Source organism: Passer montanus, unplaced genomic scaffold (assembly GCF_014805655.1).
Source record: "Passer montanus isolate IOZ18808 unplaced genomic scaffold, ASM1480565v1 scaffold72, whole genome shotgun sequence".
Taxonomy (NCBI): domain Eukaryota; kingdom Metazoa; phylum Chordata; class Aves; order Passeriformes; family Passeridae; genus Passer; species Passer montanus.
In genome coordinates this window covers 3,385,276-3,405,810 of record NW_024372370.1, presented here as the reverse complement: position 1 = coordinate 3,405,810, position 20,535 = coordinate 3,385,276, and the positions used below count along the sequence as shown (strand labels likewise).

The window sequence follows — 20,535 nt, the reverse complement described above, 5'->3', positions numbered from 1 at the left end:
TTTAACACGTGTGTATATATATGTATTTATATATATATATATGAGATAATTCCCAACAAACCAATTTAAAAAATCTTCAAGCACTTCAATTGAGTAAGATTCAGTATTATCATGTGTTTTAAAGAATTATTGAAATGTCTGTGCTGCAACAGCTTCCTAAATACACTGAATTTATCATTCTATAGGCTATCAGGTACAATTTGCTTCACAAAAAATAAAGTCAGACTACAGCTTATTTACAACTTTATAAACTTTTAAGACACGCTTGAAAATTATTATATGTAGATCAATTCAGGTTTTTAAAATGTTAACATTCACCTTCTACAAATTAATTGCTATCAAGAAAAACTAGAGCTTGAGTGTCTTGTAGGGTTTACAATAAAAACAGGTGTGCGAACTGTACTTTCAGCATTCAACTACAGGCATTATAAGAGAAAACGATTTATTGGTCAATATTTTGGGCCTACATGCATTTTCCCATCCTTCACAAAAAAACCTCTGCACTCTAAATGGTTGTTATGCTCTGTGGGTAGAAGGGGAGGAGTGATGCTGCATGAAGATGTTCTTTGGCATTTCTTGTACACCAGGTACAAACATGGATGCACTGTGACAGGTAATCTCAGTGAAATGAGCATTTGGGGCTAAGCGTCACTGCCGCATCTCCAATACTCCCCAAGTAAAGCGGATTAAATCTGATGCCATAAATGCTTGGGTATGGGAGGTGGTCTCTCCATGCTTTCCATGCCTGTGGTGATAATATTCAGCATGCTTGGGTATGGGAGGTGGTCTCTCCATGCCTGTGGTGGTAATATTCAGCTTCTCACCTGCTTTTCCAAGCCAATTACTAGACTTAAGATTTGCTCCCACAGAACTTGCACTAAATAAGAAGTTTTAAAAAAATACTTCTTGTACCATCACAAGTCATTAACAAGATGTAAATACCAAGATATCTTAGGAAAACATTTAAAAGCAAAACTCTGAGAGATAAATGAGCTTCTGATCTTTCAATCTCTAAGGCTGTAAAATTTACCAGTGGCCAGAGCATTCCTGGACACTGGAACATGATCCTCTACACTACTGCTCCTGGCACACTGCTGCCCTTCACCAACTAAGATCCTCCAAAACATGTTCAGACACAGTTTGGAATCATTCCCAAAAGCCTGAAATGTGTCTGTTTAGAAGGACAGAGCCTGAAGCACAGATGAAATGTTCTAGGAAGATTTAATTAAGCTGCATGGGCACTGAGGCCTCTGAGTTTCTTGGCTGGACTTACCAATCAGTAAGACAGTTGCTGTGTATTTGGATTTAATCTATGCTTGTTTTACCTGCACTTTACTCAAATGCTCTCTGCTCAAAGGGGCCGACTCAACTCTGCACAAGCCCTTGCCAAGTGACTTAATGCAATAGGAAAATCCCAGTTCCCCAGAACTCAGACCTGAAAATGGTCTGCTGATCAGGCATAAAGGTATATGCTTCTCTTCCTCAGTGTACCAGAAACAGAGGAAATGAAAAACCAGGAATTCCTAAGAACAGTTGTGAGAGCAGACCCAAAATGCATTACTGTTATGTGTAATACTGTTCACTGCGTGTTAACAGAAGAGATCAAGTGCTAAGGCAGGAGGGAGTGAGACATCTCAGAACACCAACTGCCCTTACGTAAACAAGCCTTTTCTTTCTCTTCACTGTACACATATTCTAAGAGTTATCTATTAAACATCACAATGGAATCATATTTAAGAAAAACCATTACTCTGGTTTACAGGCAGGTGTGGAGATGACCCCCCCCTTAAGGAGTCCTCTCCTTATGTTTACCAGAGATGTGCTTCTTCTGGCCATCTGATCATCAAATATTAATTCTAGCCATCATTAAGGCCAGCAGAGGTGTTTCTATCATCTCATATCTTCCAGAGTATCTCTTCTGCCAGCTAGTATGTGTGGAGACACAGATGAGATGTATCAAAAGTACAGGTTACCTTAATTTCTTAGTGGATAATTATACAGCTGAAAAATTATATGCCCAGCATACTTTAAGAAACAATTAAATACCTGTTTTAAAGAGTATTTGAAGACAATTTATACGCAGGTGGAACAGGAAAATATATTTAACAATAATGAAGGATGCAGGCTGTGTATATTTCATGCATATCATATAGTATTTGTCTGCTCTTATCTACAAGTTAAAAATATTTTGGCAGTACTATTGGAGAAGTAGTCTTCTGACCCACATTTAAAGAAGAAATCCCATCTATTTATCTTGAAATATGAAATGCTAAAAAACTTTTAGCCTGAACAGAAGCAATAAAATTATCTATGGTGTAGCGTCATCTACAGTAAGCACTTTGCACTTGCAATGTAACAACCTAGAAAAATATGAAAAATGTAAGTCGTGGCTACACTTATTTCATGCTCCTTTAATTTATACTCTAATTACACATACAAATAGCTGCCAGACCTAATCTGTAACACCTGTAATTTGGATTGTTGTTTTTCAATTAATGTACTCTGTATATTTTTTCTCCTAACTGATCAATAGAAAGCCACATACTTTACATAAGCAGCAGAAATATTAATTTTAAACCAGTATTCCTAACTGTAATTTTTTTTACACTTACCTGAGGCCCCTAAGTTAGGAACCCAGTCACCTCAGACTCCTTCTACAGTCATTGAAGGGACACAGGCAACTTCAAAGAGCATTCAGATCTTAGTTCAGCTGAACCAAACTGTGAAATGCTTCAGCTATGTCCCTAGAGATAGCAGGGCCTTGGTGTCCACACCATGTTTGTAGACTGAGACACAAGTTTTTGTGAACAATCTAATTGGTAGTTTTGCTTTTTAACTACTGTCTTCAATTCCACCTAATATTATTGACCTAACAAAGACTAAATATTGAACAAGTACCAACATTTCTAGAGTAATATAGAAATCAAAGCCTAATTTAAAAACATTATTTTAAAAAATAAATTGTAATTATTCTGTTGCCTTTTTTGTGAGACTGAAGTAATCTCTGAAAATAAGACCTAAGTTATATCCGCACAAAATCCTACAGGTAGCTCAGAAACGGATAGAAGAATGTTCTGCCAGGATGGCATTCAAGGAGCTCTACTAGCTTTTACAAGAAGTCAGGAATATTAACACATAAACACCAGACTAACATAGCCATTCTCCTACTTTCCACCTAGGATAGCTCACATTTGCAACTTGGCTATCTTTTCATAACACAAATTTAAGAAGTGCAGAGCTAATACTAGGATGCAAAAGCATCTGAGTGGCTTTGAAAAGTATACTTCACATCAGAGAGCCTTTTCTAGAATTAATTTTTTAAAAAATGAAGATATTTTATATGCAGGCAGTTATAAGATGATCTGTGCTAAATAAATTTGTCTACAGAAGTTACCAGGAAGTGCTTTCCTTTTCATAAAGGCATGAGATGCAGCCATGATGTCTTAATTCAGTAAGTCAATCCCTTGAGGAGTCCTGAAAACTTCGGGAAAGACACCATAACTTCTGCTAACCTCCAGAAAATTAGGTAAGGCAAATTTAAAAAACAATCCAGAAGGTAAGAAAGGGGACAGACAGAGAGACCTGCAGAGATAAATAAAATAGTAATCAGCAAAGGAATCTGAAAGGAACACCTTCTTTGAGGTTTCATAATAAACTGATGGTGAATCTTTTGTGTATCAATGGCAGGAATAGCCTTTTCTATCTTGAGAAGTTTCACAAGATGTAACAAACTTCATATTTGAAGCAGCAAGAAAATATGAAAGTTCTGAATGAGCTGATTTGAATTGTCAGAGTACAAAAAATATTAATGTTCACAGGACTGTTTCTCAGGAACTGTGCTCAGTACAAATGAAAGCAAATGCACAAAGGAAGTAATGCTTGACAAACTTGGTGGGTAAGTCCTTAGCAGCAATAACCTCCATAAAATTTAAATTCAGGGCAATTGCTAAACTACATGCTGTGAGACTTCTTAGTCAGAACCAGAACTACTGTTTTGGTGTAATGAGGTTGGCTTAAATGAAAAAGAATTAATTGTTCAAAATGCTATTCCTTATTCTCTATACTTCATATACTATTATGTTGTCTACACAATATTCATCCATATAGTTTAACTTAGGAAGCTACCAGCAATGAACTACTAAACCTTGCATAGTTTAGAAAGAAATCTCTGTATTATTCAAATAATGTTGCCACAGAATAATTAGCAATAATACAATCAGTTTTCCTTTTTTAACTAATTCTTGTCATAACACACAGTTGAAAATGAGCACTACATGAGTTTTGCATTCCTCATCAAGTTATCGAAAGCTTGATACATAATGCCCTTTCTCCACAGAGGCATTTTCAGAACTTTTTGTATTTGATGAAAAAGAAAAAATTATCTACATTTTTCACAGACAAATTCCATTTAGTCTCCCTGTGGCAGGCTTAAAAACTAAGAGAAATAATTAGAAAAAAAGCATTATTCAACTATAATTCAAATCAATCAACTGTTTTTAAACATTTTGCTTGCTCCTTTTTCATCACTTAAAAGGAAAATAAAGAATTAGTTGATCACAGAATATTGGCATAGTAACAAAACTCTCAATTAATTTGCATTCTGATTAAAAAACCAGACTATTTTCACAAAGTACAAAACAAGGTAAATATAGCTCCCTTGCCCCCCTCCCCTTCTAAAGGATACCACAGTGCCACAAGTTAAAATACCTAAATAATGACCTATATGTAACCACAGGTATACTCTGGAATAACTAGGACAGGATAACTGTCTATTTTGATTATTTCTTCTGTATTTTTACTCCTTGCCATTTGAAGTCACATGGAAAATACAGTATTTCAAGACTTCCAAACAAACATCTCCACATTTCCCGATACAAATTCCAGCAGATGCATGTACCTATCCAGTATAAGCATATTTTCCATCAGAAAACACAAATTTGTTCCTCAATAAATTTAATCTAAGTGATTCAATAATATAACTCTTCTAGGAAATGTTCTCAGATTATTTTAATTTGTTTTTCATTTATTCTTCTCAGTAGTGCATCCTTATAATTATTTCATAGAAGTTCTCAACTCTGACATAGAAATTATGTTCTTTCAATATAACTACTCTTAGACCTATGATTTGACAAGCCACATATCTGAAAAGAGCAGGGGTTAGATTTGAAAGTACTGGATCTGGACCTATCAAAAAAACTTACCAGGTGGGGGAACTGATGGACTTGGTTTAGGTTCTAGAAGACGCTCTACAGGAGTGTTCACTAAAATAACATAATAGTAAAAAAATTAATAAAGTTGTACTATTGTAAACAGTAGCAGACAAATAGAGATTCTTAAATATAGCAATATTTAATCATATTTACAAATCAGTTGTTTTTTTACATTAATGCACAAAAAAATAAACAAAACAATTACAAAGTAAAAACCGTTCCTTCACAACATAAAAGTACATCTCTATGTATGCTTAGCATTTTAACATTTCTAGAATCAGGAAAAGAATTTACTAACTAAAACATCACTGGACTAGAATGTGATCATTTTTTTGGCCATGAGTGCATGCTGCCTTTGTGTCACTGGGAAGAAGTCTTGGCTCAAAGCTACTTAGTCAAGACCAGCCTGACCAGGGCTTGTATTCCCCAGAGAGGATCTGCAGCATCCACAAGTGACATCAATGAGTACAAACACTCATACATCTACAGATCATGTATAGGGTGTAGCCTTGGAGTGAATTAGCACTTCAATCCTACATCCCTCAGATCAGCTTGAGGCTAAGAGCAAATCTGCCTGTGTGCCATGGACGTTTACTTGTCTGTGCTTCAGTGTGAATGAATCTGACCAGCTGCACCTGAAAAGCCACATGGCCATGCTCTTACTAGGCCTTCCTCAACCTAAACCTACTCCCTGCTCTTTGACTCAGTTCAAGCCAGTGTCTTGTTAATACAGCAAAATGGTTTCCAGACTGGGATCAGAATTAATTCATCAGTCATCACCTATTGCAACAAACTTACTTCAAGTCACTGCAACTGCAGCATTAACTATATGGGTGTTTGTATATCCTGAAACACTGTTATCAGGTTTAGCTATTTGTAATAGACTTCAGATGTTAAAGTATTGCACAGACAAAAATATAAGAGTTCTTAACATTCTTTGAACATCTGTGTCTTAACTGACAAGTTAATCAGTTTTGTCTTTTCTTTCAGTATTTGCCCTTTTGTGAGTTCTGCAGCCTAAGGACAGTCAAGCACAAAAAAAATCAATTAAAATTGTACTTCATAAAGCAAATTTAGAAGTTTTTTACATAATACAAAATACAGTTGTTCTATTTCACATCTTTTCACTACTCAAGCAATCAACTTTGTACATTAGGAGTCTTTACAGCTACAAAGCACGATCTTTGTAAATTGTGGCATGGAAACAAGTAGGTACACTATGAAAAACAAATACATTTCCAGTACTGATTTTATTTCAGTATTTTGTTAGTCAAGTTGATGTCTACATTTGTTTCAGTCAGGCTGCAGAAATCAGAAACTAAGTCTGTTTTTTCTTACAGTTTGTACTCACCATCATATGTTTTAACACTTGGAGCCGGTTTCACAGACAATTCTCTTATCTAAAGGAGAAAAGAATAGATATAAATGAAAACCATCAATATTGAATGTGATATGTGAATGAACATTTAGCATGAAATACCTAGATTCAGTACTATTCCATAAGAGAAATTATTGGTTATGGTTTGGGGAGAAAAATACTACTTCTGTGCCCAATATATATTTTGTTCATGCTTAATTAATGTTTTTGTGTTGTCTTAATGTGCACTCATGCTTTGTACATCCTGTTATTGCAAGTTATAAAGTCAAATGAAAGCAGACTTAGGGGCCACTTCAGCACTTAAGAGTTTCAATACTTTCCTCCTCAGCAATTCATACATTTTGCAAGCCTGGCTTCTACCACAGGGCAACACTGGAGTGTTTAATTACACATTGATTTTAAATGCATGAACAGTTCTCCTCTCTGCTTTACAGGTTTATCTATTTGACACCCCAGGACAAGCACTGAACTAAAAGAGTAATGGAAACATGCTGTCTGTAATGTGATCTAAAGAAAAAAGGAAACTTGTGAATCCATATCACTAAAACAATGTTCTGCACTCCAATTCCCCAAAGAGATGAACACAATTCATTCAAACACATAGCCACTGTCAGATGGAGCTGGCACAAGATACTGGACCCTGATCCTCTTTTATTTATCAGTTTGGTTATAGCCAGTAGTGCCTCTATTCATTGTCCATTAAGCTTGGATTCTGTGAAAGTGTTAGCTATTTTTCAAGCTCTTCTATTTTCCAGGGACTGAGAATGTAGATCTGCACAACTCTATTTCACAAACACCAAACCTGGACTCCTCTGAACCTATTATAAATCTGTGGTCATACTGTTATCTTTCCAAAGGTCACTTTATTGAAGGAAATTCATCTATGCTTGCCCTCCATTTCTCCAGCTATAAAATTTGTGAAGCTGGTGATGTAAAAGCTATTATTTGTCTTTCCATTCTTTAAGCATTCAAGTATAGGTTTAACATGAATCTCAAGCAAAATGCGTAAAATCAGATTTACAAAGAATGCACAATCTAATAGAGGAATAGGCCACATAATCATGCCATATTCTAAACTCCAGACTACCCAGATCTTCCCCCACCAATCACCTCTAAAAATCCATAGTTATGTTTCAACAAAACCTTATTTTAGGCAAAACTAATTCATTTCCAAACACAGAATCATAGACTATCTCACGCTGGACGGGACCTACAAGGATCAAGTCCAATTCCCTCATTGGACTACCTAAAACTTAAACCTAAGAGCATTGTCCAGACACTCCAAAAGCTCTGACAGGCTTAGTGCCATGATCATTTCCCTGGGGAGCCTGTTCCAGTGCCCGACCACCCTCAGGGTGAAGAACCCTTTCCTAATGCCCAATCTGAACCTCCCCAGCTTCATTCCATTTCCTTGTGTCCTATCACTGATCACCAGAGAGATCAAAATCTCCTCCTCCACTGCCCCCCTTGAGGCTGTGATGAGATCACCTCTCAGCCTTCTCTTCTCCAAGCTGAACAAGCCAAGTAACAACAGGTGCTCCTCCTAAAATGCCCTCAAGACCTTTGATCATCTTGCTTGCTCTCCTCTGGATGTGCTGAAATAGTCTGATGCCCTTCTTATACAGAAGCACCCGAAACTGCACACAGGACTTGAGGTGAGGCAACACCAGCACAGAGCAGAGCAGGACAATCCCCTCCCTCAATCAGCTGATGATGCTGTGCCTGATGCATCCCAAGACATGGCTGGCCCTCATGGCTGCCAGGGCACTGCTGACTCACATTCAACTTGACATCATCTCAAACTCCCAGATCTCTTTCTGCAGGGCTTCTCTCCGGCCTCTTGTTCCCCAATACGTGGATATAACCAGGGTTACCCTATCTCAGGTGGAGAATCTGACACTTGGTCTTGTTACATTTCACATGGTAATATTTTAAATAATTATTCTCACAGTAATGAATATGATACTTTAGTGTGAGAAGTAATGTATTTTCAGATTTCAAATACTAGATCCCGTTACGATTAAATCCTTTTCACCATCAAAAATTTTTTGGTTTATTTCAAATACTAGATTCCATTACGATTAAATCCTTTTCACCATCAAAAAATTTTTGGTTTATTAAGCATTTCTTTATCAAATGTGTTTTAATTCCTGGTACATTCCTGTGTCTCTTTTCCAGATCTATTCTTATTTATCAATACAATTTTCAAAGTGTAACCAAAACACTCCAGCAATACTATTACAAACTGCGAATATTGAATATGCAGTCAGAGAACCATCAAAACCCAAATGAAAATACATAAACTGATGCAAAATAAAATCCCATGGTGTTTTCTCCTGGAAAAGCTGAACAGATTCTGCATTAGAAAGCTACAACAGAAAAAGCAATAGAGAAGTGATAGGAAGGAGAAAAAAAACATTGTGTTCCTGTGTGTCCTGTGCTTTCTGAAACAGAGCGTTTCACAGAACAGACCTGCTTCCTCTGACTAATAATCAGATCATTCTGCTCCTGAAGCCTCTTCTCCAATTCTTCTATCCTCTTCCTGTAAAAGATGTTATTTCTGTTCAGGTCTTCCCTCGCTGATGTTTTGGTGTTCTCAACCTCTGACCGTAGCTAGAAAGCAATCAAAAGAAAAGTAACATCATATTAAAACTATACAAAATATTTTAATGTTATAAAGTCTAAACAAGCAAGTGTCATGCTTAGATACTTTTCACATTTTTTTTTTCTCAGCAAAAACCTGATGTCTTCTGTGACTTCACTAGGACTTGTACGTATCATAGAACAGTTGTCTGGATCACTTTTGAATTACACAAGGAAGACTACTTAAATCTCAATATAAAGAAAAGCACATACAAACACATTGCTGAGAGTACCTAAAAATAAGACAGCAGGAAAAAGTGTATAGATCTATAAAAATGTTTTAATTATAAACAGTGTCCAGCAATGATACTTTAAGAAGGTGATACATTAATTTGTATAATAAACCTAGTATATTACCTCCAAATGTGGAAGAAAGGAAACATTATTTAGGTACACCATCCCAAAAGTAATACTTACATTACTTCTCCCTTATTCTATTCTTGCACTGTATGTGGGTGTATCTTTAACTACATCCTTTTTGGGGACTGTTCCATGGTTCATCCCCAATGTTTTCTTGCCAGAGGAGGAGAAGCATTGGTCAAACCACTATGATCTGCTCAGTTCTTACATGGTCACGCAGATGAAAAGAAAATGAAAGGAAAAGAAGCAAGAGAAACAAAGCAGCAAAGAGATTAAAAAGAAATGCAGATGTAAAAAGAAATCTGAGGAATAAGGCTTTGTATAGTAAAATACATAAACTGATGCAAAATAAAATCCCATGGTGTTTTCTCCTGGAAAAGCTGAACAGATTCTGCATTAGAAAGCTACAACAGAAAAAGCAATAGAGAAGTGATAGGAAGGAGAAAAAAAAGACTGAGACATACGCCATAGGTCCATGGTAGCAGCAGGTACAGGGTGGATGAAAGCTACATGTTGGCAAGTCATATGTCAACTATTCAGGAACATAACATTGAAAATACTGTATAATACTGTGCTCACAGAACCAGCTGTAAGCTCTTCAAAAGACAGATACAGTTTCAGTTTTCTGGCAGATTCTGAAATTATAAATTAATTTTCAACCCTGGCCTTAACTGAAACACCAGGATCCTACCATAACAGAAACACAGACACTAAATACAGCTAAGAGGACACACCCTTATAAACTCTTGATATCTGGCAGACGTACTAGAGCATATCAAGAACTACTGAAAGAGTAAGTTAAAAAAAAAAAGTCTCCTTTAGGTGTAAGTGGTCTCCTGTGCCACTTACCATGGAGGTTTCTGTCTCATGGTCATGACACTTGGCTTGCATACAAGACACCCACTTTTTTTCCTGCATAGAGGAAATCCATGTTAATTCTTGTTAACAACACATTCAGTTTGATACATGCAGCTTTGTTTCTTGTTAAGAGCAAATGAGCATTTAGTTTGATACATACAGCTTCATTTTTCTAAATAAAGCATAAATACCAGAAACATGACAGATTTGATAAAATTTGAGTAACCCAGTATTTAATGCCTAGAACAGCTGATTTATACATCTGAGTGTGGTTATCTTACCAATCACTCCAGGACTGTATTTTCTCTCTGATTTGTATATGCAGTCAAAGTGAGTGAGAAATACACAAGCATTTTGATACATCTCTGTGTATTAACAAAAAGAGTATTAAGAATAGGGAGTTTTCCCTCTAAAGAATGTAATTTTCAGTGCTCATTAACAATGTATTTCGCATAATAATGACAGAATTAGCATATGAGTTTTACAGTGAAGCCAATTTTCTTTGATGAAATAAAAAAAAAAAACCAAAACATAAAGCAAAACTAAGTTTTGCACATCTCTGCATAGAGGTGATCAAACTTCTGTAAAACACCAGCAGTAAACAAAGACCTTCACATCCCAAAAACCATGAAAGAAAACAAAAGGCACAGGTTGGAAAATCCTGTCAGAAAGTTTCCTAATTTTCTTTTTCCTTTTGGGAAGTGGAATATTCCAATTTTTCTGCAAGTCCTCGTGGATGAGTAAACATAAATACTTTATTAGAGCCTTCTGGAATTGAACTGCCACCACACTTGGCAAAGACAGATATACTTAATCATAAAGAATAAGAGAATATCAACAAATAAGCAAGAATTACTTAATTTATAAAAGATAAAATAAATCCTTGTTTGCCATTATAGGGATAGTATTAAATAGTATTAAATCTTTAAAACCAGCTATTTTTGGCATTAAAAATAATGAAAATTTTACTCAGGGATTTCATACTCTACTCAGAGATAAAGAAAAATAAAAAGAAAGCAAGTAACCTGTCAAAAGCAATACATTAAGTTACAGTGTTACCTGTTTTTCTAGAAGTTTAACCACATATGGATGATCCCGAAGATGATGAGGTTTCTCCTCTGTAAACTCATGGCTGTCTTTCAGTGTTCCTAAATTGGATTTTTGTTGCATACTGGACTTTTGTAATTCTAACAGTTGCTAATAAGAGGGAGGAGGAATACAAAATTTTCTTTAAACACAGTTATGCAGAGATTGCATCAGATACTTCTCCCATTTCATGTGAGGTCAGTATTTATCAAATTTCACATCATCAATAATATCTACATCTAAAATAAATATGACTTGTAAAAGTACACAGGACCTAGCAGCTACAAAATATAAGCTGCTCTGATAATGCCATGCAGATTTGATTTCTGACCCCGCCATACTTTTATGATTCTCTTGCTAGTGAGCATTGCCAAAGCATGCATTGAAAAAAAATTAATTCTGTCAGGACTGCAATGCAGAGGTTGGTGACCTCCACAACACTTATGAAAATATTAACATAAGGATTCCTAACATGCAGCAGCCACAACTATATCTACTGACCTATAAACAGGCATTCAAAGGCTGAGGAGTACAGGAAAAAACTGACATAACTGCTGAAGGGATCATTGATTCATACAAAGCATTTCTTTAAATTAAAAAAACCCGCAACCTGAAATTATATTAATTAGATATATTATATTCTTATATATATATATATTATATCTATGTGTGTTTTATTAATAAAATACCTGTACACAAAAATATAATTATATCTACCATTCAATCATTATTTTTAAGAGTTCTGTAGGAAAAGCTTTACAATTACTAAATTACATTGCAAATATGTGAAATTCACTGCCATCTACTGTAAGGGATTCATGCTTTAAAATGTTCAAAAATTTAAATTGCGTACATTTTCTAAAGTTGAGTTTCTTGAATGTAAGTCCTTAAGCTCTTTCGTAAACATATCTTTCACTTTTTCTATTTGATCAGCAAATTTCTCTCTTTCCTCTTCTTTCCATTTATGAAATGATTGTAGAAACTCTTCTTCTTTTGATTTTTGCTGCTCGCATTCCTGAAATTTTAAAAAAAAATGTTATTTTCCTCATGTTCAATAGAAATTCAAGCTCCCAAACTACATGTGGAATTAATCACTTTCAACATTTGCAAAATCCTGTGACATCAAAAAACATAACACTAGGTTTTTTTAAGAATTCTAGGGTAGCAAACTATATATTTTGCTAAACAAGCTAAACAAGTATGCTTCAAAACAGTTCAAGCAGTTTATTATTTTTCACTGAAAAACACACAAACAACCTTACTCAGTCATATCAAAGATTCACTGACTTCAGTATCCTGTTCTTACTAAGGCCTTAAGTGTGTAAGTAAGAAAGGCTAATACTGGGGCCAGCAAACGTGCATGTTCTCCTTCACAGTGTCTATGTTGCCAGCTGTTTTTAGCTCAGAGGACTTCTGGAGCCTGATACAGTCCTGTGAACTTCATTAACTGCATAAACTTCAATACATTTCTCCGCATACACTTTGCAGTCATCGCCCTGTGGCTGCATCAGCTTTAGCAACTGCAATATCTTTTGCCAACAAGCTCCATAAGCTGCATAAAGAGCCAAGAACTTTTCTTGTTTTAGTTGTTTGAATCTGGCTCCTGCTAGGTACATTTGATGGATTCTGAGGCCTGAACTGGAGAACAGAGAGAATGGTTCATCACTATTCACTGTGTATATCTCATGACTCCACACTTATCATTATCTCACCCTCCATCTTCATCAAGTGTTTGTCTCTTTTTCAGACTGACAACTCTCAGCATGCTCAGTCATTCTAAATACTGACTTTGTAGCCCATCTCCATAACTTTTATAGCTCTATCCTATCCTTTTTGAGATGAAGGGACTAGACTCACACAACATATTTAGGCTGTGGTTTGCACAGTAATTTTTCAGAATAATTGGTAATATTTGATTTTCTTTGCTAGCTGCTTTTAACATTTCCCCAGGGCTACATATCACAAGCTTAAGATCTTGCCCTTCAGTAACAGCACCCAGCTCAGAACCCATTGTTTCGTAGATGAAATGAGAACTATTTTATCCCCTTATACATTTACCCCACTTCATCCATTAGATTACTTCAACCATTCCACTACATCACAATGCATTTTTATGTAGTTCTCAAATTGTTTAAAGTCCTGCATTTCACTTCCCAGGACATACATATCTTTTAGGAAACACCTACATTTTTCCATCACAGCATTCACTCTGAATTTGTTCTCTAACTATTAACATGCAATCATTGTACAACTAGGAAGAATGGGATCATCTGTATCCTTCAATTAAGGACAAGATCTTCTGCTCTTTAAATCAAAAGATAGTAACATTGTGACTCCTGAATTGACGGTGGATGTCAGTCATGGCAGACAAACTGTAACCAGTCACACCACACATTTCTATCTTCCCTGACATCCCAGAAAAACATAAGTTTTGAAAGCTTCTTGTTGTGTAACACTGCAGACTATAGCTTCAGGACATTTCAGGAAGTTCCCTTGCATTTAGGAGTCTTAGCTAAGACAAGTGACTTCAAAAGAGGCCCCTAAGGCACCAAAAATCTACATTGCACTGTTATGAATACTCTAAGTTACACTTCATAAACAAAACAATGCTTTGGGGGCAGGAGAAATATGTTATAGATGTATTTTTCAAAAGCTAGGAACAAAATGAATGAGTAAAATACCTTCCACATGTCCACACAGGGCTAAGACCCATTATTCTGACAGTGCCTGTACTCCTAAGTGAAAAGCTTCCAGCTTTTGATTTGGTCATTCAGGACTTTTAAAAATGGAAGCTGAACACTTCCAAGAAAGGGGGAACAAAAGGACTGAAGAAAGAGATGTCTGAAGCTGAGTTCATGGAAAACAACACTCCATGTTTTACAGAAGATCAGGGTTTCCTCTGAAAACAAGGAAGAAAATAATCATCCATCACAGACTATCAGGGTGGATTATCCTCTGGGATAATCTGGTCCAGCCTTTCTTGACAACAGCACAAACTAGACAAGGTGCCCCCAGACTTTGGCCAGCTGAATCTTGAAAGTGTTCCACTTTGTGAAACCCAGTACTTTTGTGGGCTGAGTGAACACAGTTCAAAGTGCTAATTCTTTTGAGACATTCACATTACTTAATAAGTTTTACCTTTGACAACCTGGCCAAATTAGCCTGTTGCTCAAACTCTAACTTGGACTTGGTGAGCTGCAACTGCTCCTTCAGTTTTTCAATCTCATCCTGCAATTTTTCTATATTTCCTTTCTTCTTCTGTTCTGTTTGAAAGAAACACAGATTTAAAAAAGGTTTGTTGCAATTTCTAGGACTGTAATACTTACTGCAAATACATTTCTAGTGTTTCAGTAACATTTTCACAAAGTAGACCATTTGCCCTCCCACTACCATGATTCACCATAGATGCTTTTAAATACATATATTCTCTGGACTGCTAACTTACCCTCAAATACTTGTACCACTGACATGTGAAATAGTTTATGAAATATTTATATGAAAAAGTATTCTATAACCTAATTTCAAAGGGATCTAAGCAACACAGGCTCATAAAAAGATGTATGAAGGACAAAGTGAACCTCAGTTATTCAATTTCTTAGTTTAAGTTTATTCTAAAAAACTCCTGTAAGGAGTCCAGTTGGAATACAACAAATTATTTACGTGGAAAGAATTGGGGGAATATCAAACAAAAAATGTTAAAATGTGCAAAAATCAAAGCAATCTTCAACTGTGAAACATTTCATCAATTTACCAATTATTTACTTGCTAATTTACCAATTATTTACCATCATCTGTGAATCTGAATATAATTTCAAAAATAACTGAATGGGATATTTTCCCCAGAGAGCCATTTCAGGCTTTTATACAACAATTATTTCAACTGTTTCTGCAGCATCTTACATTATCATTTTTATCAAGTGTAAGGTGCACAAGAGCTTCTTTCTTCTTCCAATATGTTCACACTTCCTCAGCTGCTTATTCAGACCCCTCTCACTCTTGCTGTTGTTTCATTTGCCTGACAAGCTACACTTCAGACCTCATTAGATTCTTCCCACTTTTTCTCCTCCCAAATGCTCCTTTTTTCCTAACTTGTTTCTAATCACTGCTACTTGTTAGTCCTTAGCCATAAATCATAAGAATGCAGCCTACCAGGAAGGAGAGAAATTAGTTATGAATTAAAGAATCTTAGAGATCAGTGTTTTTCAAACTAAACATCTTTTAGTGAAGAGAGAAAAAAGTATGCAAGTTAGAGGTAAAGCAACCTTGAGTACCATAGATAGATGAAGTCAGACTGTTCTTAACAGTTTCTCTTTCTCACTACATTTTCCAGTCAGTTTGGCTCAGGAGACCCTAATCCTATTCAAACTGATTTCAGGTGGGGTGGACTATTTCTGTATTAACAATTATATATTTACAAAATTTATTTTAGAGCAGCTTGTTCATTTCACCCACGCCTTCGTAACATACATGCCTAAAGAGCAACTGTGTTCTGAAATGTGCTACTGGCTAAAGTATTCAACAGAAATGCTAGTTTGAAAAGATGCTGCAAATATGGCACACAGGGGTTTGTTAGTTATTTTCCAGGGACTGAAACATATGTTGCCCAATACCTTGTATCAGTCAGTGGCACTTGCATTCACACAAACTGGGATCTGTGATTCAAAAATGAAAAGTAAAAACTTTTCTTCCAAATTACACAGAATCACAGACTGCACATCCTCACGGTATTTACACTTTTCTAAACCACCTCTCTCAATTTTTTTTATAACGTTAAAGTACATACCGATCTCAGACTCTCCTGGGTGACGCCTTTGAATGTGACTTTGTAAAAAGGAATAGGTCATAAAAGCCTTTTCACAAAATGGACACTACAAAGAAAAAAACAACAACAAAAAAAACCCCAAACAGTTAAAAACACATTACTAACATCTTTTTGGTAAATACAGTGGTTAATGTTTTTAACAGGTTACTACATTTTGTTCATATGTAAAAAGAAGGTAACTTTAACAAGTTGCATCTCACAAGAATAAGAATAAAAATTCTCATGTACCCAATTACTGTAAAGTCATTATTATATTAATGCTATTTAACATTTCACAGTGATGGTCACAAGCAAGAATCTGATTGTGGTAGGCACTGTACAAACTGAATAGAACAGACTCTGGCCAAGCAAGTTCAAATTCAGATATAAACCACAGATAATGGTAGGTAGAGAGCTATAAAGAAAAGGCGTGACAACCCTCTTCAGCACAACACACAGACTCCAGCCAACTAGTAGCTCAGGTGTTCTTAAGGTTCATGCAATACCAGAATGTACAGCACCCCACAGCTGGAAAAAAACAGTAAAGATGGGTTTGAGATGAGTTGTAAGATGGCAATACCCAAAGGACATGTAAAATACTCAGACATTTCAAACAAAGTAAAGTAACAGTACACAGTTTTGTAAGAAAAGGTATGTAGCTACATTAGTATGCCGCCTAGAATCCTTCTGAAGCACATAGTTCTTTCAATTACAGTTTCTATAATTAACCTACTAGTTTTGAATATAAATTTGAAGTCAAATTTGAATCCCACCCTTTTCAAAATACCCTTTGTGTTCACCTTCAAAATACATTCTACTAATGTTCAGAATATATTAAAAATAGATGGGTAGTACAAGGACAGAAGCTGCATCTACAAACTTTTTAACATACTTTAAGACTATGCATGAGGACCCCTCATCACTTTAGGGTCATTCATTACCTCTATCTCATACTTTTTTTTCAAATAAATACATTTTAACAAACCACAGACACTCAAAAAAGTAATTTTTACTTATCAGTGTGACATGACAGTAAGAAACCAGCTTAACAGGCTCAAGATCTTGTCACCATAATCAATGCCAGAAGGAGGATCTGGGGAGCTACAGGCCTGTCAGCCCAACCTTGCTGCCTGGCAATGTTCTGGAACAGATCATCTTCAGTATGATCACACAGGACAACCAAACAATCAGACCCAGCCAGCAGGGCTTTAGGAAAGGCAGGTCCTGCCTGACTAACCTGATCCTTTTATTACCAGGTGACCTCCCTAGTGGATGAGGGAAAGGCTGTGGATATTGCCTATTGGACTTCAGCAAAGTCTTCAGCACCATCTACCACAGCATTCTCCTGGAAAAGCTGGCAGCTGATGGCTTGGACAGGTGCACTCTTCTCTGGGTTAAGAACTAGCTGGATGTCCAGGCCCAGAGATTGTGGTGATGTTGCATCCAGTTGGCATCTGGTCACTGTCATGTCCCCAGGGATCAGTGTTGGGAACAGCCCAGTTTAATATGTTTATTGATGATTTGGATGAGGCAATTGAGTGCACCTTAGGTAAATTTGCAGACAACACCAATTGAACAGGAATGTTGATCTGCTGGAGGGTAGGAATGCTCTGCAGAAGGATCTGGATAGGATAGATTGACAGACAGAGGCCACCTTTATGGGGTACAGCAAGACCAAGCACCAGGTCTTTCACTTCAGCCACAAAACCCCCTCCAGCATTACAGGCTTGGGGCAGTCTCTATAAAGCTGCTCAGTGGAAAAGGACCTCAGGGTGTCGGTCAACAGCTGCTGAACATGAGCCAGTGTGTGCCCGGGTGGCCAAGAAGGCCAGTGTCATCCTGGCTTGTATCAGCAGTAGTGTGGCCAGCAGGACCAGAGCACTGATACTCTATACTCAGCCTTGGTGAGGCCATACCTAAAAACCTGTGTAAAGTTCTGGGCCCCTCACTACAAGGACATTGAGCTGCTGGAGCATGTCCAGAGAAGGGCAATGGAACTGGTGAAGGTCTGGAGGGTAAGACCTACCAGGCACAGCTGAGGGGGCTGGAGGTGCTCAGCCTGCAGAAAAGGAGGCTCAGATCTTATCACTCTTTACAAGTGCCTGAAAGGAGGATGCAATTACACAGGGGTCAGCCTCTTCTCCCAAGCAACAAATGACAGGACAAGAGGATTTAGCCTCAAGCTGTGACAGGGAAGGTTCAGGATGGACATCAGAAAGAATTTCTACATTAAAAGGGTGGTTAAACATTGGCATGGACTGCCAAGGGAGGTGGTGGAGTCACCACCTGGAGGTGTTCAAGAAATAAATGAACACTGCACTTAGTGCCATGGTCTAGTTGACAAGATGTTGATCAGTCAAAGGTTGGACTTGATGACCTCAGAGGTCTTTTCCAAGCTAAATGATTCTGTGATTATGTGAGATTCCCAGATTTCGTACTATATTTAAATTTCATATTACATTTAAAATGCTGCCACTCGTAGTTGGGTATCCTATAAAATACACTTTTCAGCCAACACTAAAACCATAAATAATTAAGACAAATTTTGCTGAGCAAATGCAAGACCTAATATAAAACCAAAATAAAGTAATATAATATGGCAGCAAAGCATTACTGCCAACCAAATGGGAGCTTACAGTGTAGCAGATTGCACACAATTTACAGAACTAAATTGGCTGTGAAATAATGTTATCCAGTCAAGCACAAACTTCATGTCAGTTTGACTTGCTGATAGTGAAAGAAAGCTCTTACTGCAGGAAACAGGATTAACATAGGGAATATTTAGGTTTTGAATTATGCAACGCTTTTCTTGCAACTACTTTTCAGTATAAACTACAATATGCACTTTATGCCCACACTGTACATGAGAATGTAAGATTCCTGAACAAAGTATCAAAAAAGTGAAAAATATTATTTAAAATTAAATTTGTATTACTCACATGAAGGCACTGACCAACAAGACTTAAATTTATGACTTGCAGGTATCAATACCATTTTATAGTAGCGTTTATGGTCACACTTATATTGATCTTGGATTAAAGGCATTACATCTGAATTCCAAAATGTTTACATTAGTAAAGTGCACCTCTGCCAAAAAAGGCTTATTTGTAAACAAGAAACAGGCTTATTTGCAAAACATCCAAGACTTTGAGAGGATGGAATCTGAACTACCCTCTCAGGAACACCAGAAGAGCTCCTATTATCTAGCAACTAAGATCATGGCAAAGATAAATATCACAGAGCAATTGTTTACTGATGACACTGCTACCCTGCATTTGCAAACACTGGGAAGAGTTTTATTTATTTTGGCATTCAAACTCAGAATCCTGAAAACACTGCAGGAACTTCGGGTATTGTTCAACATCATTCCCTGAACTCATTTTTCTCATGTGAACTTAAATAACTTCTAGTGAAAAGAAACAGAAGACTGAAAGGGGGGAGGAGAGATCAGAAGTTTACTTTATATGAAATCAAATTACAAATGGGAAATCTCTGTTTTTCTGCAAATGCCATTGAACAGATTAGCAATGAGACAAGTTCACTACCATGCTTTTCAGCTTCCACAGAGACAGGTGCAAATTTCTGGAAAATGTGATAATATTTGGCAATCACAGTATGAGAACTATTTAAGTTTACACATAAAATGACACATTTATATTTTGCAACACAGGACAAACTGCTTTGTGAGTTGCATAAAGTTTTTTTTTAAAATAATACCATATCAGCAGCTTGTCCTCGAGAATAACAACTGAATGCATGAACCTTGCCTCATGTATAGTTCTACTCTTGGGGCATAAGGATCTTTTCCCTTACAGAAACACTTGAGCCAACTTAGCTGATGTCTTAAATATTCAACTTTGCATGTAAGTTTAAACATACAGGGCTAGCCTGAAATCATGTCAAGTCTGTGTCCAGTCTACCCTTTAGACTTCAGATTACAGTTGAAGCCAAAATTTGCATTCCTGAAACCTGAAAATACTGGCACTGAAAAACACTTAGAGCAAACTACCACACTGTAGTGAGACAAAAAGCCCCTCCCAATAAAAACAGAGTGCCATGACGCCTCAGTCAGAACAGCTGTGTATTAAGGTTCTTAAGGAAGACCCTTTAGGAACAGATTGTTCTGGAATCAGAGCTGAGCTAACTCCCTGAAGCTCTTTACCATCTTGCCTGAGTCACCTCTGAGTAACACATGCAAG

General features: G+C 36.6%; 1 protein-coding gene across 4 annotated transcripts in view; it reads right to left on the bottom strand.

Moving 5' to 3' along the window:
* DZIP1 (DAZ interacting zinc finger protein 1) overlaps nucleotides 1-20,535 on the bottom strand; it is a 39,202-nt gene that overhangs the window by 14,465 nt on the left and 4,202 nt on the right. For all 4 annotated transcript variants that reach the window (XM_039730427.1, XM_039730426.1, XM_039730428.1 and 1 more), the window contains 8 exons: nucleotides 16,319-16,403; nucleotides 14,674-14,798; nucleotides 12,389-12,550; nucleotides 11,509-11,646; nucleotides 10,441-10,503; nucleotides 9,061-9,201; nucleotides 6,562-6,610; nucleotides 5,202-5,261 (listed from right to left, as the gene is read on the bottom strand). In XM_039730427.1, coding sequence (XP_039586361.1) covers nucleotides 5,202-5,261; nucleotides 6,562-6,610; nucleotides 9,061-9,201; nucleotides 10,441-10,503; nucleotides 11,509-11,646; nucleotides 12,389-12,550; nucleotides 14,674-14,798; nucleotides 16,319-16,403 — 823 coding nt within the window. The remainder of the gene's footprint in view (nucleotides 1-5,201; nucleotides 5,262-6,561; nucleotides 6,611-9,060; nucleotides 9,202-10,440; nucleotides 10,504-11,508; nucleotides 11,647-12,388; nucleotides 12,551-14,673; nucleotides 14,799-16,318; nucleotides 16,404-20,535) is intronic.